At 34.1% G+C, this 26,066-nt stretch overlaps 2 protein-coding genes across 4 annotated transcripts; both read right to left on the bottom strand.

Moving 5' to 3' along the window:
* Positions 1-528: 528 nt before the first annotated feature.
* LOC112720161 (uncharacterized) lies at positions 529-4,151 on the bottom strand. 3 transcript variants are annotated; one of them, XM_025771000.2, is made up of 4 exons: positions 3,885-4,151; positions 3,307-3,456; positions 3,125-3,201; positions 529-2,141 (listed from the first exon to the last, which is right to left on the bottom strand). In XM_025771000.2, the coding sequence occupies exons 2-4, from the start codon at positions 3,390-3,392 to the stop codon at positions 1,348-1,350; spliced, it is 957 nt and encodes a 318-aa protein (XP_025626785.1). In that variant the 5' UTR covers positions 3,393-3,456; positions 3,885-4,151; the 3' UTR covers positions 529-1,347. The 3 variants fall into 3 exon arrangements, with proteins under 3 accessions (XP_025626785.1, XP_025626788.1, XP_072062535.1); XM_025771003.2 differs by having other exon boundaries at positions 529-2,134; positions 3,885-4,127; XM_072206434.1 differs by lacking the exon at positions 3,125-3,201 and having other exon boundaries at positions 3,885-4,112.
* A 913-nt stretch (positions 4,152-5,064) lies between these two features.
* On the bottom strand, positions 5,065-8,196 carry LOC112720160 (uncharacterized). The gene is made up of 2 exons (XM_025770999.3): positions 6,910-8,196; positions 5,065-5,721 (listed from the first exon to the last, which is right to left on the bottom strand). Exons 1-2 carry the CDS (start codon positions 7,856-7,858, stop codon positions 5,363-5,365), a joined length of 1,308 nt encoding a protein of 435 aa, XP_025626784.1. The 5' UTR covers positions 7,859-8,196; the 3' UTR covers positions 5,065-5,362.
* Positions 8,197-26,066: the final 17,870 nt, after the last annotated feature.

The following is a 26,066-nucleotide window of genomic DNA, read 5'->3' as shown; positions in this document are numbered from 1 at the left end:
ACTATTCACCACATATAAGAACACCGTTATGGGTGAGGTGAAGTAGAAAAACCAGTTTCTAGTACCGAATGCTGAAAGCGCTAGAAAAATGGAACTAATAAGAGAACAAATAAAAAATCAATTGCCTAATCGATTGTAATCTTAGTGACTAGGTTAGGTAAAATCAACATTCAATATTGAAAAGTATTTGTTATCATCGCTATTTTAATATCTATTTTCTTGTATAAAAAAATTGTATTTTTTTAGTTATTTATCCAAACGCTACAACTTTAAAATAAGTACTTCTATAACTAAATATTCAAACACAAAATAATTTATTTATAAGCTGCTATTAATAAAAATCCTTAGTATAGTAGAATACATCAATTATTATCCTAGACATTTGCTATAGTCTAGACTAGGCACACTACTAACATTTGTTTCAGTTTTGACTGCATACTTTTCCTAGCATCGGTACTATAGGTTAGAATTTCAATTTCATAGCATTGGAAACCATAAAATTATATACTCCAAAGAGCTAAAAACTAAGAGAGACATGACTTCAAGACTAATCAAATAAACACATAATACATACTAAATATGACTACTAGAATTCTGCATCACTGTATATATATACACTAAGAATATTCACGCATGGATTAAATAGTGAAATATCTAATACATTGGAATACATCATTCTCATCCAATATAAAAAAGGTTTAACTATAAATTGACTAAACTATGCATTTAATTATGTAGCCGACCCTGCCTAAGTTATGTTTGCGAGCTGGCATTTTGGAGGGATGGGAAGAGTAGGAAAAGAAGGGGATTGTAATGTAAAAAATTTAAAGTTTAACACTATAAGCCTTTTCTTTCCTTCCCTTTTTCCTGTAAAACCCCAACTCAGAAACAACCCTAATAGGATAAGCCTTTGTTGTTCTTGTATTCTAATCTATTAGGCTACGTTTGGAAGGGAAACTGAGACTCAAAAACAGAGACTAAATTAAGTCTTTGCACTGTGTTTGATGTAAAATGTACTGAACTGAGTTTTGTCTCCATATTATATTTAGTTTAACATAAATGGAGATTAAAAAGTAGATTTGGAATTTGAAAAGTTAAATAAGAGTATTTTTGAGAGGAAATGTTATTAAAGTTTCTATCTCCATTTCCAAAAATTTCAACCCCCTGCGTTCCCATTTTTTGGAGGTACTAAAGAGAATTTTGTGTTCTAGGACTAAAATTTTAGTTCTAGTCTTGGGTCACCAAAAACAATACTAAGTCCCAATCCCACTCTCTGGAAACAAACACTACCTTAAAAAAGTAGCATAAGTAGTACAAAGGTAAACTAGAATGTAAGCCCATTGGCTTTTACCTCTTTTGTGCTTTTCTCCTTCTAGCCTGTGCTTTTTGCCATTTTTTTCTCGGGACCAGTTTACTCTTTGGTCTCAATTTCAACTCAGGTGAGAATTTGTAATTTGGATCTCTCATACGTGCTTGTATGTCCTTGAAAAACTGCATATTCAATTGTTTACGCCCTCCTTGTCGAAGCTCTGCATACTCTGGACCTGAAACAACATTCTCAAATGCTCCAATAAGAATGTCCAAGTCACTCATTGCTTCCCATACATTGGTGTACCTCCCATCTGGACCTTTCTTTAGTTTCTTGAGAGCATTCTCAACAGCAATCTTCCGAGCTTGCTTTCCTGGTGACAACTCCTCCGGTTCTTGTTCGGCTTTCAACATCTCTGAGATGGTTCTATATTTCGGCATTTCATCAAACTCAAACAATTTATCTATGTACTTATCACTTTTTTCATTTGGATAAGCTTCTGTAGGAATGTCATCATCACTGTCCATTTCATCACCAGTCCACAGCGTCTTCTCTTCATCGGTGTCAGACCAAACACTTCTTAACTCATCACTGTCATCGGCATCGATCAGATCTGCATGTTCTTTAGCTTGCTGTCTTGCCTTCCTAATCTCTTTATCAAGATGACTCTTTGAGTCCTTTTCTTCATCAGTTTCATCTTCGCTTCCTGTCCATAGAGTGTTATCTTCATCCATCTCCTTCGCCCAGGCTTTCCTGAAATCTGCACTCCCTGGTTTTCTGCTGCTAAAGAGATCATAACCTTTGTGTCCACCTCGAGCATATGTTCTAATTGCTGGAAATACAGATAATTAGTTAAACAGAACAAAGTAATGAATAGATTTATCAATGTAACACAACAAAAAAGAATAATAAATAAATAAATAATCATGGATAAAAAAAGAAACTCATTTCATTTTTCATAAAATCTCATCTAATCATAGTACAACCAGAACCAGTATCAAGGTCCAAGGAGGACCCCTCTTGAGGAATTATTTGTCTTTGTTTTCCATAACACAAAAGGAATATATATATATATATGGATATTCATGCTTTGTCATCTTTTATTTTGGGACATGTTAATATCATGGTCTGAGGAGGAAAACAAATTCCTACGCAAGGGATCAAGTTTAATCCTGCTTACAAATTATTTGGGATTTCTATCATTAAATATGGTAGACACGTTGCCAAAGAAAATAGTATATAAATGCATACAGTATTATCTATTATCTCTCTGTCACTCTTACATAGTTACTATAAGCTATTATTGGAACTTTCAATAATAACTTATAGTCAAGAATTAAGAAGCTCTTCAACATTTGCTAGTGACTTAGTAGGTCATTTAAACAAGTTCGAGATCAAATTGAGCCTTCTAACCAATTTCAGTGAAGTAAAGAAAAGAAAATCAATGTTTTAGGGCAGTCCCTTTTTATTTGTTATGTTTGCACAAGACCTGAATTTAGTCTGCAATTTATCGACTTTCTACCAAAAGATAAAACCTTAAAAGATGCACAATATATAGCAAAATAATGCAAATCTTCCATGGAAATCAATGAGATATGTTCTTAATCACAAAATTCTAAAACTGAAGAAAATAAAGAAGCATTTAGTTAGTGATCCTCCAAATATAAATTTAAAAATTGTAAGCCAGAACTTCTACATTCTTTCAAAAATTTAATCATGAATATACAAATTGCTACATATAGTAATTAACTACTGCCATCCAGTCGAAGTGAACGGGAATTAAGAATTTTATCAGTGGGAGATTGTGAATCTAACCTTGAAAATTCATCACATAGCCATTACTAAAACAACCTTTTAAAACACCCGGAGCTGAATAATAAAATACTTTGGACCTGGAAAGACCAAAAGAGCAACACATATGTGACATTCAACCAATATTTCACCAAAACACAAATATATAAACAATTATCCATAAAAAAAGTCAGAATAATACCCACTTTTGAGAGACTGGCACCGAATGTGACTTCGCAACCCTTACTACTGACAGAAAGAGGCCAGTGTAGGATCTTGATCTCCACCCCATCGGAACAAACTAACTGCTCTAAAGCATTACCACCTCTTTTTCCAAGTTCTTAATAATGCTTCTCCTGATGTTAACAAAAATTAACAATTTCTGTTACTCTACTACACAATTTGGTGCTATATATACATAGGTCTCAAGCATACCAAACTACAATATTCTTACAACTTTTTTCTTTTTAAAAATAAATGAATAAATAAAATTAGTTAATTCTAGAAGAACAATCAACATCACTGAGCTAGATATTCGCAAGGCATCAAAAGGAAGGGAAAACATGAGTGCATTCTATCACTCACCAGACCCATCGTTATTTGGAAGCATAAATGTGGCATTTCATCAAACAGTTTGAGGGCATAGAAATTAAAACCAAAAACAATAATAAAGACAGAGACAAGGAAGCGTGAGTAATAATCAACGGCAAACAAAGCGAACTGGGAAAACGAAGGGCAAGGAAAAAACAAAGAGGAATCAGAATGATTGGAGCAAATAACTCACCCGGCACAAACAAGTCAAGGTCTACCATGTAGTTGGAAAGGATGGTAATTAGAATATCCCCCTCCTATCAATGAAAAGCATTGAAATTTATCATTAAGTAGTTCGAAATTTTGCAAGCTAAATATAACTCCGTAGTTGTGGTTCAATGTAAAGCTGTTTTCATGCACAAATACTCTTGACTCAATGATTGAGAGAGCGAACACTGTTCAGCAGATTGAAAATCACCAGGTTTGTGTGTGTTACTGCTTGGGTTTATGCAGGGGGATCGGTCATGGGATAGGATATTCATTTCATTTGTATTGGCGGTTTGGTCCGGTTCGGTTTGGTGTGATTTGGTTCAATAAAAAAAATGAGAGTAAACCACAAAAATGTCACCAATTATCAAATTGGAGACAAAAAATAACTCTCCAAATAATCTTAAAATAATTTAAAAATCAAGAAAAATATTAAATCGTTAAGTTATATTCTCAAATAAAACTCTAGAAGTTGAATTTTGATGTGATTTTTTATTTTTTCGTAACTATGATAAAAAAAATATTTTTATCTTTATACTTTGGTAATTTTATATTAAGTAAATATTTTTTTGCAATTTTTTGTGAATGGTCAAAAACATTTTTAAAAATGATAAAAAAAATATAAAGATCAAATTTTAGTTCTGGTTTTTGTATGTGCTTTCTAAATAATTAATTAATTATATAACCACTCTTACAAAATTTCGAATCAAATACACTAACAATTTGCTTATAAAGAATTTATATTTTTTGCTTATTCTGTACCATTTGAAAATATTTTAATGATATTTTTGCGGTTAACTTTTTAACGTTAACGTTAAATAACTTAAAAATATCACATAAGGATATAAATTTGTTAGTATAAAACGCATAAATGAATTATGAACTCAGTTCACAATGGGGCAAGAAAACATGGGTTCTCAATGAAAAGCACTTGCAAACTAGTATGAGATCATTATAAATGTAAGCTTTTAGCTATCACATCAGAAACAGACTAGAACATCAAGGAGGTGGTTTTTTAAGTTGTTTTTACATCTATGACTAGATACTTTAGTATAAGATCTTCAACAAGATAGCTTGTGAAGTGAAGTGATAAATACTCGTCCATGTTTAAGAAAGAGAAAGACACTAAATAATAAAGCATATGATCAATAACTATATCGAAATCCTATGAAGAAAATATAGATCTTCATGTAACAAAAAATAAAATAATCTACATGACTACATCTTAAGCAACATATACTCATATAGTGGAAAATATAGTTCTTGCTTTCCCAGAAGAATTGATCTAAGAGACTAGGGGAAGGCTATTAAAATTGAAACAAAATTAAGTACTTTTGGACATTTTCTTTTCAAAGGGGTCGTTTCATTACATTTTGATATAGACAAAACACGAAATGCCCAGCAAAAGCGAATGTATTCAAGACATTCAATATTTCCTACATATATTTCTTATGCACACGCTTGTCACTTACTTTGGTGAAGAGTTCGAACCAAAAGAGTGTCTGGCTCAGTTCTCATTCTCTTTTTACTTGTAAGTGAACTCAAAGGAAGCTGATCCATATCATATAATGAACCAGAAGAACTGCAACTGTTACTGGCAGTATCACAATCTGAGCCATCCAAGACGTCGTTGTTCCTACCGACATCACTTATAGAAGCACTTGGACGCTGCTTTCGCTTGACAGCACCTGAAGAACTCGGAATCTCATTATCCGCCATAACCTTCGGCTTAGTGTCTTTCCTCTGCAATGTTCGCTGTGAATTGCACTCATCTTCATCACTGTCTATGTAGATGAAACCTGCCGTCCCCAAACTTCCCTTTGCTGGAAACAAAGTGATATATGTTAGAGTGCCATGATATTACATTTGCCAACAGAATATGCAAGCTATGAAAATGAAAAGAAATACTCTGAAGCCAAATTGTTAATTTATTATTACAGAATTCATGAAGATCCAGCATCTAGTTAATTTGGTAATTGAGCACATTTAGTTCCACTTTCCACCATAGTTAGACATGCATATGAGAATAGGCATTTCTTTAACATAACGAAAGTACTTAAGGCAACATGACTCAAATAAAACAGAAACCAGTTGCATGTTTCATATCCTCTGCTCAATTCGGTTATGGCTTAATTCATTATCCCTATGTGATACCAGTTCTAACACAAAATGGATTGATCTACTAATGAGATTAATGCTACATTGATCACCGACAAAAACTCTGCGTTAAACAAAATTCACAAAATCTAAGTGGCCAACCAGAAAATATTGGAACTTGTAATTTCATCATAATCACAGTAAATGAACTTCCAAAAAGATTTAAACTGAATGCAAATGTTAATGCCATGGAATAGAAGGTAATGCCATATCTGATTCAAGCAAATGTGGATATCATGCACTCAATAACATGCCTAACAGAAAAAGCAGTATACAACAAAAATGGTTACAAAGGTCTAACCCAACTGAAGACACCAGCATAAGCTTACCTCCAAAACAAAAATGCAAACTTTGATTCTCATCTAATATCAAAAGAACCATGATGCAAATAATTAACTAAACTCTCCTTCCTTAATATCTAAACCTTCCCTTTACTTTTACTTTCCCTTCTTTGAACTATCTCAACATGAAATTCCCAAAATACAAAAGAAAATACAATCACCAATTGATATAGTTCTATGTTTCATATTGACAAAATCAATCACCAAAAACGCCATTGTTTTACTTTTTACAAAACAAATCAGAGTCATGACCTAAACCTCACACAAAAAATTAGTATCGCTATATGAACACTCAATTTTGATCCTCAGATTTTATACCCCACAAGGTTCTCAACTTCCTTTAGTAAAATTTTCCACCATTTTTTTCAAGGAAAAAAAAAAGATATACAAATAGATTCTTCCTATAAATTATACCATACACTATCCACAAAGCTTTGCAAATTACATGCACTCCATCCAGTTCTACCAATTCAGTTAATTTCCAATTAAAATCAAGATTATATATCCAATTACCTGAAGCAGCAGTAACACCAGCACCATTTTTGCTTGGTATGATTAGTGTAGCCGAATCCCTTGAAGAAAGACCAACATTTTCGTTCCTTTCCACAACATCTTTCTCAACATCCGTTTTATTCTCTTCAATGTTGCTCCTATCACCATCATCGCCGCCACCACCACCACCTCCATCATCATCATCACCTCCATCATCATCATCATCATCATCATCATCATCATCCTCATCCTCTGCAGTCTCTCTCTCCAACCTCGAAACCCTCTCACTCAATTCAACGAACTTCCTCTTCCAATACTCAACCGATGCCTCATCGGCACCATGTCTCTCCTCCTCCCTCAACCCATCAATCCCACCCTTAGCATCATCCCATTTCTTCTTCTCCTCCAATAACCCACACTTTTCAGCTTCCAATTCGATGTTCCTTTTCTTAAGATCGTCAACAACACATCTCTGATCATCCCATTTCTTCTTCTCTTCCAAGAGCTCAGACTTTTCAAATTCCAACTGCATGTTCCTATCCCTAAGAGCCTCACTCACACCCTTTTCTTTTTCCAATTCGTTCTCCATCTCCAAACAATGCATGCACTTTCCAGCACCGCTCGTATCAGAATCAACATTCTCCTCCTTCTTAACCTCAACGAGGACCTTTGATCCTCCATTTCTGAACTCCTTGAGCTGTGATTCGAGGTTCAACTTATCCAAGCTGTGGATACTGTCTTTCACTTTTAGGGACGCAATTTCCTGATCCTTCTCTTGAATCGCGGCGACGAGGCGTGATTCCCTCTCAAGCAAGGCGCGTTCGACTCGGTCAAAATCACGAGTGAGGAAGGTGGCTCGCAACTCGGACACGAGGCTGGGGATGGTAGTTTCATTTTGGTTGGTGTGAGCAGCCGAAGCCCCTCGCAGTGAGACGGGAACGGTTTTGGGGGTTTGCGAACGGAGGGACATGTGGAAACCTGGGAAAATGACGAAGCTTGAAAAAGAAAAACAGAGAAAGAGAGAGAGAGAGAGAATGAGAGTGTGTTGTAAACCTAAGAAAATAAATGTATTGAGAATTAGCAGGGAGGTTAATCGTCGTGGAGGTGGTGGTGGTGGAGAAATGTTTCAATTTTATTTCATGGCGCTCAAAAAGACGCTTGTGAAAGGGAGCTGGCAACTGAGAAATGGAAATAGTGGGAAGGTGACTGTTGATCCCTGATTACTGATCAGTGATTACTAAAATTGCATGCTAAAACTACGCATTTAGATTGGGATGAAGTCAATAAGTCATCGTTTACTAATCTTTTCCACTACTTTACAGTTTACACAATCTTTTTTCTTGATTGCATTTTTCCTTTTCTTTTCTGTGTCTCGGATATATTGATAACAAGATTTTTTTTTTTCTTTTTTGATTTTTTCTGAATAACAGGAAAGAAAATTAAGGAGAATGAGATTTTTTAATTAGATAATTATGCCTAATTCATTTTAAGAATAAAGTCACTCCATTTGAGAAATACAATTCCAAGCAGTTTGGTTTGTCAATAAGATTTACAGTGGCATTTGCATTGCAATGCGTAGAATATGCATTTCATTTGCAATGCAATTTCTTGAAAGTATCTCTAATTTTCATGAACAAGTATTTATATTCTCTGAACACCAAGAATGTTTTTTAGGATAATTTAGATTGGCTTTTAAAAAAAAAGTATTTATATTTTTTATTATTTAAAAAATATTTTTTAACAAATAAAAATTATTTTATATTTAGAGTTTTAGATAGATTTTTAAAAAGAATTTATAAATATTAAAAATATTTTTATTTTTGTTTTTTAAAAATAAAGTATTGTTAGTTTAAGAAAAATAATTTATTTTTTTAATAAAAGTACTTTTTTTTAAGATTAAGGACTTGTTTAGGTGAATTTTTAATAAAAGATCTTTTTTTGAGTTATCTTTTTTTAAAAGATCTTATAAAAAAGTAAAATTAATTTTATATTTGGCATCTCATGCAAAAATATCTTTTTATCTATTAATTATATTTCGGTATAACGATATAAAAATACTTTTTTGTTTATTTATTATATGAAAAATAATTTTTAAAAAAAAATGTAAATTACAGCTTTTCAAAAAAATATTTTTTTTAAATTTTTCTAATACTTTTACTTTTACTACTAAAACTTTGCCATGCTAAAAAATAAAAAAGATATTTTTTATTAAAAAAAATTTATTAAAATAATAGCGCCAAAACAAACACTTAATACTAATTTGAATTAGCTTTATTGAGTGAAAAAAATACTTTTATTTAATTTAAAACCTATTTAAATACATCTTTTGAAAAAAAGTATTTTTATTAAGAAAAACAAATTATTTATTTTTTCTAAAGCTAACAATACCTTATTTTAAAAAAAAATAAAAGTAGAAGATGTTTTTAATATTTAAAATTCTCTTTAAAAAATATTTAAATATAAAATAATTTTTGTCCGTTAAAAATTTTTTTTTTTAAAATAAAAAATAAATAATTTTTTTAAAAAAATCAAAATTGGCTCTTAGTTAAATAGATTTTAAATTAAATAAAAATATTTTATTTAAAAAAAAAACTTTTTTCGTTAAAAAAACTAATCCAAACCAATACTTACTGGTCTAAAAGAAAAATTTTTAAACCAACCATTTTACAGATGACATTCTTACCATTATATTTTTAAACTAATAAAAGACCGCACTAAATAGTAAAAAGCTCGGATTTTTTATTTTTAACTATACATTATTAATATATTTATTTCTTCCGTATTCACTTATTTTTTTTCGTTTGTTATACGGGAGTACATATAAATTTTATTTGTTGCATATGAGTACATAAAAATTTAAAATATAATTTAAGTAAAAAAAAATTTATATTATATACCAATAGAGTAATGATATGTATTACTTAGGTCATTAAATAAATCACGTGTATTTAAATTATATTTTAAAATTTTAAACCGTGGATAGTTAGAAAAGAAGTAACCGTGTTAATAGTGGGCAGTTTAATAGTTTTCAAATAAACATGTTAATCCCTATCATTTAAAATGGACTAAAATTAATCAAACATATCCATTTTAATCTCTTCTACTAACTTTTTTATGTACTAATTGCATGACAAAAGTTTGAATTATTGATATTATTAATATTTTTTATTATTTTCAAATTTTATTTAAAAAAATACATATATCTCGTTTACGGTGTAAACAAGATAAATACGTGTCGCATGCATAAGTCTTATCTCCTTTATAAATATTTTAAGGGAGGAGTAATTATTATATTTATTTAATTTATAAAAATAAAAAAATCCTAAAAAGCTCACCTCTAAAAATGCAATCACAACTAATAGAGCCCAAATGGCCTAATAATGTCCAATTTTTTTCAAATTAGAGATTTACACCCTCCAAAGATGGTCCTCAATTCTCAAGCTTGCATCGTAATTTACTTTTGTCATATTTAAAGGAGGGTTGTTATACACTCAAAAGAGAAGAGGGAATCAAATTCTTTTGACCGATTTGAAGTAGAAGAAAATCACTGAGTTGAGTTACGTACGTACAAGATAAATTACATTTTTCTTGTTTCAAGGGTTATTAGAATTGAAAACATAATTATTTTGGTGCTTCCAAACCAACCAAAATCCAACAGTAAAAAATAAGTATTATTCTTTATATACAAATTATTTTTTTATACAAATTATTTATATTCACGCACGCACGTTTTTTTCGTATCATTACTGTACATTCTTCTTCTTCGTTATTTTTTTCTTTCGTTATCGTCGTCGCCAACACCATCTCTTTCTTTTTTCCTTCTTTTTTTTATTGGAATTTCTTTTCCTCCTTCCTTTTCCTCCTTCTCCTTCATCATTAGTTATCTCGTTATTGAAGATAATGAATAATTCAAGTTCAAGAATGAAATTGATTATTGTTTTTGTTTGTGAAAATTGTTGTTCATCGTTGATGGTTTGAATTGAATGTAATGTAAAAGTTCTGCATTAGAGAAAACATTTTTTTTATATTTGCAGCAAATTTAGGTGTAATACGAAGATATTTGAGTGTATTGTTTAAGAATTTTCGGTGTATGTGTGCTAATAAATTCTGCATAATTCAAAATAATTTTTCTTCTTCCTCCTCATCTTCTGATACTTCTTCTTCTTTTTTTTCATAATCATCATCATTTTCTTGTTTTTTTTCTTATTCATCATTTTTTTCTTATTTTATCTTCTCAAATTTCTTCTTGTTTTATTCTCTTAACAAGAATAAAAACAAAAAAATCAAACAAAGAAGAAGAAGAAATAAATAATGGTACAAAATTACTTGAAAAATGATGAACTTATATTAATTCAACTAAAAGAAAGAAAAAAATAAGGAAAAAAAGAAGAAGAAAAAAACGTAGCATTAGAGGAAATATTTTTTTTGTATTTGCAGCAAATTTAGGCGTAACACGAAGATATTTGGGTGTAACACGAAGATATTTGAGTGTATTGTTTAAGAATTTTTGGTGTATGTGTGTTGATAAGTTCTACATAATTCAAAACTCTTCATTTTCCTCCTCCTCATCTTCTGCTGCTTCTTTTATTTTTTCATCATCACCATCTTTTTCTTCTTTTTTTTTCTTATTCATATTTTCTTTTTTGTTTTTCCTTCTCAAGTTTCTTCTTGTTTTACTCTCTTAATAAGAATAAAATAACAAGAATAAAAACAAAAAAATCAAACAAAGAAGAAGAAGAAACATATAATGATGCAAAATTACTTGGAAGAGGATGAACTTACATTCATTCAACTAAAAAAAAGAAAGAAATAAGGAAAAAAGAAGAAGATAAAATGCAGCATTAGAAGGAACATTTTTCTGTATTTGTAGCAAATTTGGGTGTAACACGAAGATATTTGAATGTATTGTTTAAGAATTTTCGGTGTATGTATGCTGATAAGTTCTGCATAATTCAAAACTTTTTCTCGTCCTCCTCCTCATCTTCTGTTGCTTCTTCTTCTTCTTATTTCATATTCTCATAATTTTTTTCGGGAGGAAAAATAAAAAAAATACATAATATTGCAAAATCAATAGAAAGAGGAGGAGGAAAAAAAATGCAGCAACAACAATAGTAATAAAAAAACGACGATGAAGATGAAACACACGAAGAAAAAGGAGAAAAACGCAAAGAAGAAGGAGAAGAAGAAGGAAGAGGAGGAAGAACGCGAGATATAAAAAGGAACGTGATTTTTACGCGCGCGTTATGAAAGTAGATTTTGTTGGATTTGGGTTAAGTTGTATGATTTGTATGCCAAAAAGACTTGTATGTGTAGCAGTACTAAAAAAATAATTCATGATCCTTAGACAATTTGAAGGCCTAATGATACGTGCTTCAAATTTGTGTGATATGAAGAATTCAAGTGTTATTTAGAAGATATTATTTTATATTTTTAGAATGTTTTCATTTGATGTATTTTGATTTTGCTTATTTAATTACTAGATTTGGCCTTATTTTTTTGGGTTTAGGATTTTCTATATTTTAATGTAATAAGAGATTATAAATACCTCGTAAATTAGGATAGTCGCAATACAAAATGATTTAGAGGTTTAAAAACCCTTTTTTTGGTTTCGTGAGGAAACCATGATGTAGACAATTGAGGTTGAGAAGCTCCTCTCTTGTTGCATCGGAGAATTTAGTAGAAGATTGAGGTCCCTTCGATTCAATTCTCAAACTATGGTGTTGACAAGTTAGGTTGATGAGTCCCTTTCTTCTTGCGTCAAGAAATTGGGTAGGAAGTAGAGTGATTCTCTTTGTACTCAATTTCAACCTATCCTTTTTGTTTTTATTTCAATTACAATTTATCTTTTCTATTCAATTTCAATTTCAATTCTTATCTTGTTTATCCTTTTATTTCTTTATCACCCAACTACGAAAATCCAAACTAGTTCCCAAGAAAAATAATTAAATCTAAGGCTCTCCCAAATTATCTTTCTTGTAATTATTGTCATTTTCATATACTATTTTTCTACTTACAAGATTCGATGACGAATCTTTTTTGAAGAGGAGGAGAATGATACGTGCTTCAAATGTTCGTGATATGAAGAATTCAAGTGTTTAGAAGATATTAGTTTACATTTTTAGAATGTTTTCTTTTGATGTATTTTGATTTTACTTATTTAATTACTAAACTGGGCTTTATGTTTGTAGACTTAGGGTTTTCTATATTTTAACTTAATAAGAGGTTATAAATACCTCATAAACTAGGATAGTCGCAATATAGAATGATTTAAGGGTTTGAAAACCTCTTTTTAGGTTTCGTGATAAAACCATGATGTAGACAATTGAGGTTGAGGAGTCCATCTCTTATTGCATCGGAGAATTGAATAGAAGGTTGCGGAGTCCCTTCGATTCAATTATCAAACTATAACGTTGGCAAGTTAGGTTGATGAGTCCCTTTCTTATTGCGTCAAAAAATTGGATAGAGAGTAGAATGATTCTCTTTGTATTCAATTTCAACCTATCTTTTTTATAATTATTTCAATTACAATTTTTCTATTCAATTTCAATTATTGTCTTGTTTATTCTTTTATTTCTTTATCACCCAACTACAAAAATCCAAACTAGTTTTCAAGAAAAACAATTAAATCTAAGGCTCTCCCAAATTTGTAAAGCCTTCGGACAGAATCTAAGACAATGATCAGTATTTTTTCAAATTGTATTTTGGACAAAGATCAGAGTCGGTCATCTCTCTTTTAAAACGAAGAGAAAAGGACAAATAAGTCCCTGACCTTTGAAAAATACATTTAAATCCCTGACCTCCTTAAAAATAGGACGAATCAGTCCCTGCGTCAAAAAGCCACCGTCAGACCCAACGGAAAAGTCTGACGTGGCTCCCCTTCTGCTTACCTGGCATGACAGCTGCCAACGTGGCACGTTAGGGAGATGGAGCATTTGAAAAGTGGACAAATAAGTCCCTGGAGCCTAGAACGACGTTGTTTACATCGCTGCCCCTTATATACACTATTACTCCTTTACTTATGTACAATGTCCATAACACCCACACAGTTGAGAGAGAATAACATTAAGCCCTAAGAAGACCAACAATCAAACGCAAGACTCTGTTTCTCCCTCCAAAATCACTACCCAGACTGAGAAGTTTCCAGTGCGCATTTGTTGTCGAGGAGGGAGAACCATTCAGTGTTGTCTGATTTGCCGTCTTCATCACCGGAGGTAAGAATCCATTGCGCTGCTTAGTGAGTCGATTTTCAGGTTCAATGGTTATGGAAGTATAAACTGTTTTGTGAAAGGATTGTCTGTGCATGGTGATAGTAGTGGTTAAAAAAGTATGTGCGTGGTTTCCGTGAGAGTGATTGAATGTTAGGGCAAAAAGAACTTCTTGGTTGATTTCTGTTTTCGTATTTTGTTTACGGACATTGCTGTTTGAGTGTACGCTTATTTGATCATTGATTTTTGTGTTTTTGTTTTTGAAGATGGTTGATGTGTTTGTGGTTCCACCATAGAGGTAGTTTTGTTAGAACGAGTAATGGAACCCTTGTTTATCAAAATGGGAAGGTAGAGAAGTTTTCCGAAATGGACATAGATTTTGTGAATTTTGGGGACTTGATCACACTATTCAAAGGCTTGGGGTACCAATCGTACAATGCAGTTTATTGGTATGATCCAATGAGTGCTGATGTTGAGTCGGGACTGCATATTTTGATGGGAGATGCAGGTATTAATGCCATGCGTGAGAACAAAATGAAGAATGCAAAGACGAATGAGTTTTACCTGTACTTTGACCACCATGTTCATGAGCATGAGATTGTGGAGGATGGTGGAAACAAAGGTAAGAGTCCTGTGTTAGAAGAGGTTCAGAGTTCATCTTCGGATGATGGGTATGAGAGTACGGAGGATGAGCCCTACAAACCTCCACCACCCGGATTTGAAAGTGATAGTGATGATAGTGCTGCTGACAGAGGAGGCAAGAGGATTAGTAAGAGAAAGGAAAAATTTGTGTCTCCAAGTAAGGCATCTGGAAAGAAGCCAGCTGCAAAGAAGACAGGTGTGAAAAGGAACAAGAGAAGTTGGGTAAAGAAGGGACAAAACAGTGGAATGGGTGCATCTGAGGTGAAGAGAAGGCAGCAGGGTAGGACTGGGTCCAATGAGAAGCAGGCCAGGACTGGGCCCAATGAGAAGCAGGCCAGGACTGGGCCCAATGAGTAACAGCCCAGAAGTGATGTTGGGCCAGGCCCTAACGAAGAGCCCAACAGAGATGCACAGCCCAACATAGATCCAACTGTGAGGTTTTATGTGAGTGGGTTCCAAGATGATGATGATGATCCCATATATGACTACTATTCTGAGGATTTACACACTCCTATATCATCAGATGATGAATCCAGCAAGCAAATATTTCCTGAGTTTGATGATGAATATGCTTTTAGAGAGGGACGATTTGAATTACGGACTAGGTTTGCAACCATAGACAGATTTAAGGAAGTTGTGAAAGACTCATTCATTGCAGAGGGTAGAGAGCTTAGGTGGATTAAGAATGACAAGGAGAGAGTTAGGGTGGGATGCATGGATGATGAGTGCCCGTGGTTAGTTCATTTGTCATACAACAAGTCATTGCAATGCTATCAGGTGAAGACTTACAAAAACGAGCACACGTGTGCTTGGGACCTGGGTAGTAACGCGGCTGGTCAACATTGGATTAGTAAGAAGGTGGAGAAGAGAATGAGTACACAGCCCCATATGAGAACAAATGAGGCCGTTGACTTTCTGAGAGAGGAATTCTCACTCACTGCACATCCAAAAATGGTCTATAGAGCAGTTAAAGAGGCGAGGGAAAAGATAATGGGCAATGAAAGGGAGCAGTATAATAATGCTAGGGATTATTTGTTTGAGATTCTGAGAAGCAACCCTGGGTCCAGGGCAGAACTCTGTGTAACACCTATTCCTCAATCCCCTCCTGTATTTGATAAGCTTTATATAGGGTTAGAGACATGCAAGCAGGGTTTCAAGAGTGGATGTAGGCCTTTGATCCACCTTGATGGTTGTTTTCTGAAGACATACTATGGTGGACAACTCCTAACAGCAGTGGCCCAAGACGCGAATAATCAATTCTATATTGTTGCTTATGGAGTTGCAAGGTCTGAAACAAAAGAGTCTTGGAAGTGGTTTCTGACTCTTCTTCAGGAGGATTTGGGTGATGTGCAGACTCACGGATGAAATTTTATGTCCGACCAACAGAAGGTAACATTCATAACTCTTTACTTAGTTGGTTAATAATGCAACTAATTAGTTATTACTGGTTTCTGATTAATAATGTTTACTTCTGCTTGCTTTTATGATTTATTCACTGATAGGGTGTGTGCAATAATGCAACTGGAAGTGAAAACTGCTTTCTGATTAATAATGTTTAGTTCTGCTTCCTTTCATGATTTGTTCACTGATAGGGTGTGGTTAATAATGCAACTGAGTAGTGATTACTAGTTTCTGATTCATAATGTTTAGTTCTGATTCCTTTCATGATTTGTTCACTTATAGGGTGTGGTTAATATTGCAACTGATTATTAATTATTGGCTCTGATTAGCAATGTTGAGTTCTGCTTCAGTTGGAGAGTTAGGCACTCATTAGGGTATGATTAATAATGCAACTTATTACTCATTACTGGTTCTGATTAGTGAAGATTTGTTCGTGTATTGTGTTAGGAATTGCTGCCTGCATTGAAAGAAGTTATGCCAAATGCCCATCACCGAAACTGTGTGATGCACATTTGGAAAAACTTTATCAACCGGTTTAAGGATTTGTATATTTGGGAGGTGGCTTGGAAATATGCAAAGTGCACTACCATACCCGAATTCAAAGAACAGAAGGAGAGGCTCAAAGGCATTAATCAGGGGGCATGGGAATACCTATCTAAATTTGATCCAGCTACTTGGGTGAAGGCATATTTCTCACACGGACCAAAGGTGGACAACCTCACAAATAACATGTGTGAGGTGTTCAATGCAAAGATTGTCAACTATAGAAGCAAGCCTATCCTCACAATGTGTGAAGAAATTAGATGCTATCTGATGAGGAGGATGGTTAAGCATAAATATCTGCTTGGCAATTATACTGGAAAGCTCGCACCTGTTCACCAGAAGAGGATGGAGCATCTAATAAGGCCTAGCAATAAATGGCGTGCAGACTGGATTGGTGACGAAGAACGTAAGATGTTCGAAGTAAGTCGTAAAGCTACAAAGGTGGACGTGGACCTCATCACGCAGACTTGCTCGTGCAACAAATGGCAGCTCACTGGTTAGTGTTAATTTATTGTTAGGCATTATATCAATGCATGTCCATTATGCTTTAATTGCTAGCTGAATGACTTATGGTCCATGATGTTAGTTATTTATGGTTGATTCTGTTCTGGTTGTAAGGTTTGGTGATATTCTGTCTTTAATTACTATTATCCTGTGTTAGGCATGCCATGTATCCATGCCATTGCAGCAATAAGGAAGAGGCATGATCATCCGGAGGATTATGTGCATCCATGGTTATGCATGGAGTCAATCCACAAGACGTATGCTCATTGTATTCAGCCTGTCCCAAGTCAGGAGTTCTGGACAAGGACTGAGTATTCAAGGCTGGATCCTCCCATAATAAAGAGACCAATAGGCAGGCCTAAAGTGCACAACAGACAGAAGGATCCAGCTGAGCCAATGATGCAGCAGGGTGAAAAGCTGAAGAGGTCATTCAAAGTTACTTGTAGTAAGTGTGGTGCAATGGGGCATAACTACAAAACTTGCAAGGGGGCTCCATCTGACCCCAACTAAAAACCTAAGGAAAAGAAGGCTAAGAAAGGTTCCACATCTCAGGCATTGACAGTCCTCCCACTGTCACAGTCAGCTCGAACTGATAGTGTAAGTAAACTGCTGAAGGACTAATATGTCTTATTAATTTATTGTCAGGGATTTATGTGTCTTATTTCTTAGTGTTTAGCTATATCATGTGTCTGATTTTTGTATGCTAAGGACTGTCTGTGTCTAAATGTTTGGCCAGGATGCTCCATCTAGTCAGGTTCACAGTATACCTACTCAGCAACCCATGCCTGATGTCACCCCATGTCCTTCTAACCCTGTGGCAGCAACATCAGTAGCACCCCAAGTCAAGCCAGGTTCAGTAACAAGAAGGACACAGTTTAGGCCTCCACTCCAAGTTCCATCCATAACCCACCAAAACGCTCAAGCAACTCCATCAAAGATGAGGCCCAAGTAAAGGTTATTCAGGCCACCAGCTCCACTAAACCCCAGTCCACTCCCACCTCAAAGTCAGCCAAATCCACCTGGCCCACATCCTCCTCAAGTCATCCCAAGACCAAATGCAGCAGCTACCCAGGAGACATTAGCAGCAGCAAGCACGACTACAACTGGCATGTTCAAATTCATCTCTAATCCACCTTCCATGGTGCCAAAGAAGTGAAAAACTATGTGACTTTGGGTATTCTACTATGCCTTGTATTAGCTTTTAGTAAACTTGCTTTTGCATTTTGACTGAGTTTTAAGATGTGTGATGTTATGTTTGTAAGGCCGACTTTTGATTTGTCATGTTCAGCTTCATCTTCATCAAACTCTGTACTTTAGGAGACTATATCATTTTGGAAAGCTTTAGGAAACTCTTTATGTTATTGAACATCAAGTTTCATGGATTATGTATGCTACTTTTAAGCCTAATTCTTCAGCGTTTCATTGTGTATGTACTTATTCAAAACATAATTTGAACATACTCATATTATAACTATAGTTGCATTTAGATTACAGGATACATAACTTGTCAAAATAGCATGATTCAATACACAATAAAAAATTCTGCACATCCCTTTCTCTATCATGATGTCAATACTTCATCTCTCAAGCAACAGATACATAAAAAGCAACAAATACAGCACATATAATCACAGTAATACACCAAGCTAATGGGTTCTTCTTCTTCTCTAAAGCAACAATCTTCTCTTCCAAAATAGCCATTCTATGATCTAATTCCTCTTCCTCTTCTACATCTTCACCATGTTTCCTGTCACAGATGCAACGATTGCTTCCTATTCTGGCAAGATGCTCATCGACCCAAACAAAAAATTTGCAATGACCTTCCTTTCCCTGTCAAAATTCCCAAAATCAGATACTATCTGCAACCATCTCACATCAAACCAAATCCAAAATTCCTTAACTTACCTTATAGAATGGACAACCCAAGAAGATTCTGTTAGGGTTGCTAACAGTCTTTGACATATACATTATTGCATAACTCCGCAGAAACACCTCGGGGCGACAGCGTCGTTTCCATCTCCAGCATGAAGCGCAAATGGAACTGAGCTTGAACCAGACTTCTCTTGTCTAACTCCACTTATGCTTCTTCTTGAGGTTGATGATGCCCCCTTCGTAGCCATTGTTAACATACGTGGAACTCTTCTCCTCATCACTAGCCACCAGCCTGAACGAAGAACCCAAACAAATTTCAGGATTAGGGCAGTGATGTAAACGACGTCGTTCTGGGCTCCAGGGACTTATTTGTCCACTTTCCAAATGCTCCATCTCCCTAACGTGCCACGTTGGCAGCCATCATGCCAGGTAAGTAGAAGGGGAGCCACGTCAGACTTTTCCGTTGGGTCTGACGATGACTTTTTGACGCAGGGATTGATTCGTCCTATTTTTAAGGAGGTCAGGAATTTAAATGTATTTTCCAATAGTCAGGGACGAAAATGTCTGCGGGGTAAAAGGTCAGGGACTTATTTGTCCTTTTCTCTAAAACGAAAGATATTAGTAGGTACTTTGTCATGGAGACAAAGTTACAGAAGACATTTAATCTTTTTAAGAATATTCAGGCGCCATAATAAAAGTGAGTTATCCGTAACAATCCCACTATACTTCTTCCTTGTTAACCAATTATACCCATTTTTGCCTGAATAAATTCGAGTTTCAGAATCAGCTAACTTTTTCACCAAACTGTCTATCAAGATCAAAACTCAAGACATATAATTTGGTATATTTCAAAAGTATTAAAACAAACCTCTTCAAATGCTATTGTCCATTACTTCAAACATCACTCAGAAAGAAAAAAGAATCTAATGTGTGGACAAAAAAGACATCATCAGCAAAAGAATAGTTGGATCGTCAGGGATTAATCAAAGAGATTGGGAAGGAGCACCAACACACTAGATTAATCAAAGAGATTGGGAAGGAGCACCAACACACTAGATTAGCTCTAATAAAGAGATTAAATATAATTTTATTAAATTTTTAATTAAATTTTTATAATACTCATACTCCAGGTCATTCCCTTCTAAATTCTTTTTCCTGCTGCGAGTATTCATTCAAATCGAATAACTCAATACGCAGTGGTGTGAAAAAATAAAGAAGAGCAGCGATCGAAATAATAATAATAATAATAATAATAATAATAATAATAATAATAATAATAATAAAACTCTTTCGAATAATAAATATTATTATTCACATGTTAATAATAATATATTATTATTGTCAAAATAAACAGCATTATAAAAATTTAATAATAATAATAATTAATCATATATAACAAAAACACCAATAATAATAATAATAATAATAATAATAATAATAATAATAATAATAATAATAATAATAATAATAATAATAATAATAATAAAACATTAACAGCCGTACCATTTTTTAGTTATTAAAAATAATAATCTGTTAAAAATATTAATATGGATTAATGTTCAAATTGGTCCTCGAAAGATTGCACGATCGTCAATTTTGTCTCCGAAAATTTTTTTTAATTAAATTAATCCTCGAAAGATTTGACATCGATCACGTTTGTCCTTCTGTTTATGGGTTTACAGATTCCGTTAACAGCAGTACACGTGGAATGTTAATTGACACGTAGGTTCATCCAAAACGACGCCATATAGTAAGAATCCCTATTACTGAAGTAACTCTTCCATTCCCCTTCTCCCTTTCACTTTCACTTACACTTTTCCCCCCTTTCACCCAAAACCAACAAAGAGTCACCGAAACAGAGTGACAAGAAGAAGCTACTCTGATCACCCGTGGAAGCAATAACCAGCGACGCCGTTCGCATTGCAATTGGTCCTCCTCGTCACGGTCTGAAGGCCACCAGTCTTCTGTGGTGGTAGGCGCTGTCTCCGGTGAGAGGTAAGTTCTCTTGCATGGCGAATTCCTTCTCTACTTCTTTTTCCTTTTTTTTTTGTATGAATGTGTGGTATCATATTCGATGATTTTGAATATTGGTTGATTTTGGGTTAGGGTTTTTGTGCTGGGGTAGTTGCTGCTAGGGTTTTGTAATGGTTCAAACATTGTGTATGTTGAAAAAATGTGGATGCTCTCTGTTTTGATATGGCCGAGTGCAATGTGCGTAGATAGATTAAATTTTTTGTTTTGTTTAGTTCTTGTAAAAGACAGGGTTTGATTCTTTGCGGTGTTCATTTTAGATGAAAGTAGTAATTGGAATTTTATTGATGAAACATAAATAAATTGTACTAAAAAATAAAAATAAAATATAGTGCACTCTCATGATTCATTGTTGCTATTTTTAATTTGTCGATAGAAAATCATTCAATGACATTTGTTTTCCATCACGGTGGGAAGTTTAAGAATGATGAAGGTGGATCAAAAATTTATGAACCAGACAATACAAAGGTGTTAACGGGAGTTGAAAGGGGATACGCTAGATGTTTTCTTTGTAAAGGGATATTATAAGGAGTTAGGATATTCAGAGGTAGACGGTTGTTACTGGAAAGTACCCGAAATGTCGCTTGAAGTTGGGTTGAGGAAGTTAGAAGTAGATGCTGATTTGTTGGAAATGGTGAAGGATTGTAGAAGGAATCACAATTCGATCAATATTTATTTTGTGCATAGAGTCTCAGAGCCACACATGGTGGAGTGTATGACTGAGGATGATGATGAGTTAGTTATATTAGAAAACCAAAGCACCTGTAAACCCAAGACCACAAATACTTCCCAGTTGAATAAGAGATACTGTTTAAGGCCCAAATCACAGCCACTGTCCCAACCCAAACCACAGCCCATGTCTACGCCCAACAATACACCACCACAGCCAAAATTCCAGCCCAAATCACAGTCCATGTGTCAACCCAAATCCCAACCCAAATCACAGGTCATGTCTCAACCCAAATCACAGCCTGAAACACAATTTGTTCTTCACAACCAGCCCCTGAAATCCTCATCTCAGCCATCAAGGTCATCTACCCAACCCTTAAAAGCCCAGTCCCAACTATTGAAGACTCAGCCAATCCTCAAGATCTCAGCCTTTCAAGAAGCATGTTGTTGGAGATAAAAAGAAAGAACCAGTGAAGGGAACCAATGTGACAAGGAGTGGTAGAGTTGTTACCCCAGCTCCACGTCAGGGGGATAGTGACTCTCATGATTCGTACGAGAGTACCGAAGATAGTCTGTATAAGCCTCCGAAGATCTTGGGAGATGGATATGAGAGTTCTGGTGATAGTGATAGTGATAGTGGGGTTGTTGCAGGCAAGAATTCAGGTTCAAAGAAATATGGAAACAAGGAGAAGTCTAGGCCTGCATCTCACAAGACCACTGAAAAGGAAATTGATACGGATGACTCTAGTTATGAGGATATTGAAGATGATGAGATATCAGATTCAGGTGACATGCAATTTACTTTGTTATATTATTTATAGTGTTGTGTTAGAAACTTTATTTATGAAACTTTATTTATGAAACTCTATAGTGGTGTGTTGTGTTACTTTGTAAATACTATTTGTTATCAATTTTTCAGGAGGATCATCATGAAGAGCATGATTGAGAATAGGCAAAAGTTATTGCACTATCAGGGAATTCTTACTCCAGTTCAACAAAGCCGGTTAGAGGCAATGACAAAGATGTCAAGAAATTGGTTTTCTCAATGGTCGGGTGATGACAAGGAGGTGTTGTATGAAGTGCAAGGCTCGCCAACAAATATAGTGGTGGATTTGGGAAGTCGCACCTGCACATGTAGATTCTGGCAGCTGACAGGTATAAAGAATGCTCACTATAGCTCCTGAATTCAGGTTGTTAAATTTTGTTGTTATATTATGTTGTCGCTCTCTGTGCATTTAAGATCCTGAAATTTTATATTGTGCATTTAAGATCCTGAAATATTATGATTGAAAATATATTTCTTTACTGTTTGTAAATTATGTTTCTTTACTGTTTGTAAATTATGTTTCTTTGGTGAATTCTTTTATATTTGTAAATTTGTGCTAAAAGATTGTGATGGATGCTGTTGTGCTTTTGTCGTATTATGCAAAGATATGCCCTGCATGCATGCCATTGCTGCAATTCAAGACAAGAATGACAAGAGGCCTGAGGAGTATTGCCACGAATGGTTAACGATGGATGCGTATAGAAGAACATATTGCTTCAATGTGAATCCAATAAAGGAGCAAGATCTATGGGAAAAAACAGGGTCGCCAGCACTGGTTCCGCCTCCAGTTAAGATCAAGCCGGGTAGGCCCACAATGAACACGAGAAAGGACAAAGATGAGCAACCTATTAGTTCAAAGACACGGATGAAAAGAAAGTATAACCCAATACGGTGCCTGTATTGTGGTTAAGTTGGGCACAACAGAAGAACGTGCAAAATGAAGAAACAAGAGGAAGCTGCTTAACAAGCAAGGCTTATGCAACTTCAACTTGCAGTAGTTGTTGACCCTGCTGATGCTAATGCTGAACATGCACCCAATGAAACCCCGATTGATCCTGTTACTCAAGATCCTACCAATCCACCAGCAGCAACTTTAAATGCACCAATTGAGATGATCATTGACCAATCAGAAGGAGTTCCAGTTACACAAGAATCTCAACCTTTATCTGTTTTCAGCCAAGTATAATACTTTATTTGTAATATATCTTTTATTATAAATTATAATGTTCCATAATGTGAACATGATTTGTCAATTGACTTTATCCTTCATGATGATAAAATGCAGGATAAAGTTAGAGCAAGGCCTCCAAAGCTTCATGTTAAAAAAGGAAAAGCAACAATTCCAGCCTCACCACAACCGGCTGCAACTACAACAATTCCAGTTTCAGCTGAAACAATCAAGGGCACCAGTTCTGCTACTGCGAAGAAACTTGCTAGCTTCATGACTTTTGTACCAACTCCCGGATTCAAACACCCGAGGAAGAAAGACAACGATGTTTGAGTTGTGTTTCATTAAGGGCTGAATTATGTATTTTGTAAAGGGCTGCTACTTTAGAATCTTTATGCATTATAGACATATTGAAGTATTTTGTACAACCTTATTCATATTTTGGTATAGTCCAAAATTAAGTAACTTATGTTTGATATTATGAAGACTTCATTAATAGGTTTGGTATTATTGGGAAGACTATATTAGCATGCTTATATGGACATGCAAATGCTTTGATTTTAATACATATGGTTAGACTTAATTTATCTTATGCAAAAATGTTTAGACTTATTTTTTATTCACTTATTTTTAGAATTGTGTAAAAATTTGTTAAGCTAATGTCAAAATATGTAGGTTGCATGATTGTTAACGGATATTCAAAAATGTTCAAACCGATTTATTACATTTCACCAATACTCTTAACAAGATCCAACAAAACAATAATATCACCAATGCTTTTACAAGTTTTTCATTTTCCCATTGATTTGACACAAAATGCTCCAACCACTAATATAAGCATTATTAATAGGACAAACATGAAAAAAAACATCTTCACTACTCTAACTTCAGCTTCCAAACTACCCATTCTCCAACCTAGTTTCACTTTCCAATCTTCATAATCACTTTCAACTTCAAACTCTGCTTCTGCCCCACCATTGGCAACTTCAAAAACTTCATATTCATTATCATCTATCCAACTAAAGTAGTTACGATGGCTGCCTTTCTGCATATTTGAAGTGAAAAATTTGAATCTCATATTAATGGTGAAAGGGGGGGTTCAAGAAACTATGGTTCATACCAATTTAAACTCACTCGATATCTTGGACAAGTGTGAAACAATCTTCCTGAGTTTTCTGGTGTTCCGGATTTCTTGATCATAGTTTTCAGCCCACAGAAACAGGTTCTATCCATCTTCATCCTCCTTTTTCGCATGGAAGAGCTAGAGCCGAAGCTACCAACTGATCGCGGTGATAACCCAGCACTTCGTCCTCCACCGGCGCTCTGCATCTTAGCTTCTAAACCTGGGTGATGTCTTTGCACCACTGCAACACCATTCCTTAATGTTTCCGTTCAATTTGGGGGTTAGAGTATATAAAATGGGAATAGGAATTATTTTGACATAATAAAGAGAACATATCTTGTCAGCTTCCAACTGGGTACACACCTTTTAACACACCTGTCACTTAACGGTCTACGTGTACTGCCGTTAACGGAATATGTGAACCCATAAACAAAAGGACAAACGTGATCGATGTCAAATCTTTTGAGGATTAATTTGATTAAAAAAATTTTCGGGGACAAAATTGACAATCGTGCAATCTTTTAGGGACCAATTTGAACATTAACCCATATTAATATATTAATAATAATTAATAATATATTAAAAAATAATAATACAAATAAAATAATAATATAATAATAATATGTCATTATTGTTATACTTTTGCTACTAACAATATATTCTTAAAATATTTTTATTACTATATTAATAATAATAATAAATTATGATTGTTACAATAAACAGTATTATAAAAAATTAATAATATACTAATGATAATAATAATTACTCATCTTTAACGAAAATAATAATAATAATAATAATAATAATAATAATAATAATAATAATAATAATAATAATAATAATAAAACTAACCGTTAAAATACAAATAAATAAATTTATTCATCATAATAATATAAAAAAAATACTTACCCATTAAGAATGATCTAGATATTCAATAATATATTTTTGAGGTAGTGTGAAATTACGAATCATTTTTTTTTTAAAATTTTTTTCCTAATTTTACTCCCTCTCTTTCCTTCTTGCTATTCTTCTTCCCCCTCCCTTGCAACCAAACCAAATGCTGAAACCCTCACCAAAGCGAAACAATCATACTTTTTTCCTACAAACTTGCGTTTTGCATTATATAAAGCCCCCTTTAGATTTTTTCTAAATACGTGTCAGACATGCAGCATCGTCCCCTGCCAATCACAAGAT

Source organism: Arachis hypogaea, chromosome 11 (genome assembly GCF_003086295.3).
Source record: "Arachis hypogaea cultivar Tifrunner chromosome 11, arahy.Tifrunner.gnm2.J5K5, whole genome shotgun sequence".
In the NCBI taxonomy this organism is placed as follows: Eukaryota; Viridiplantae; Streptophyta; class Magnoliopsida; order Fabales; family Fabaceae; genus Arachis; species Arachis hypogaea.
Note: the sequence above shows the minus strand (reverse complement) of the source record. Positions and strands in the feature narration are given on the sequence as shown.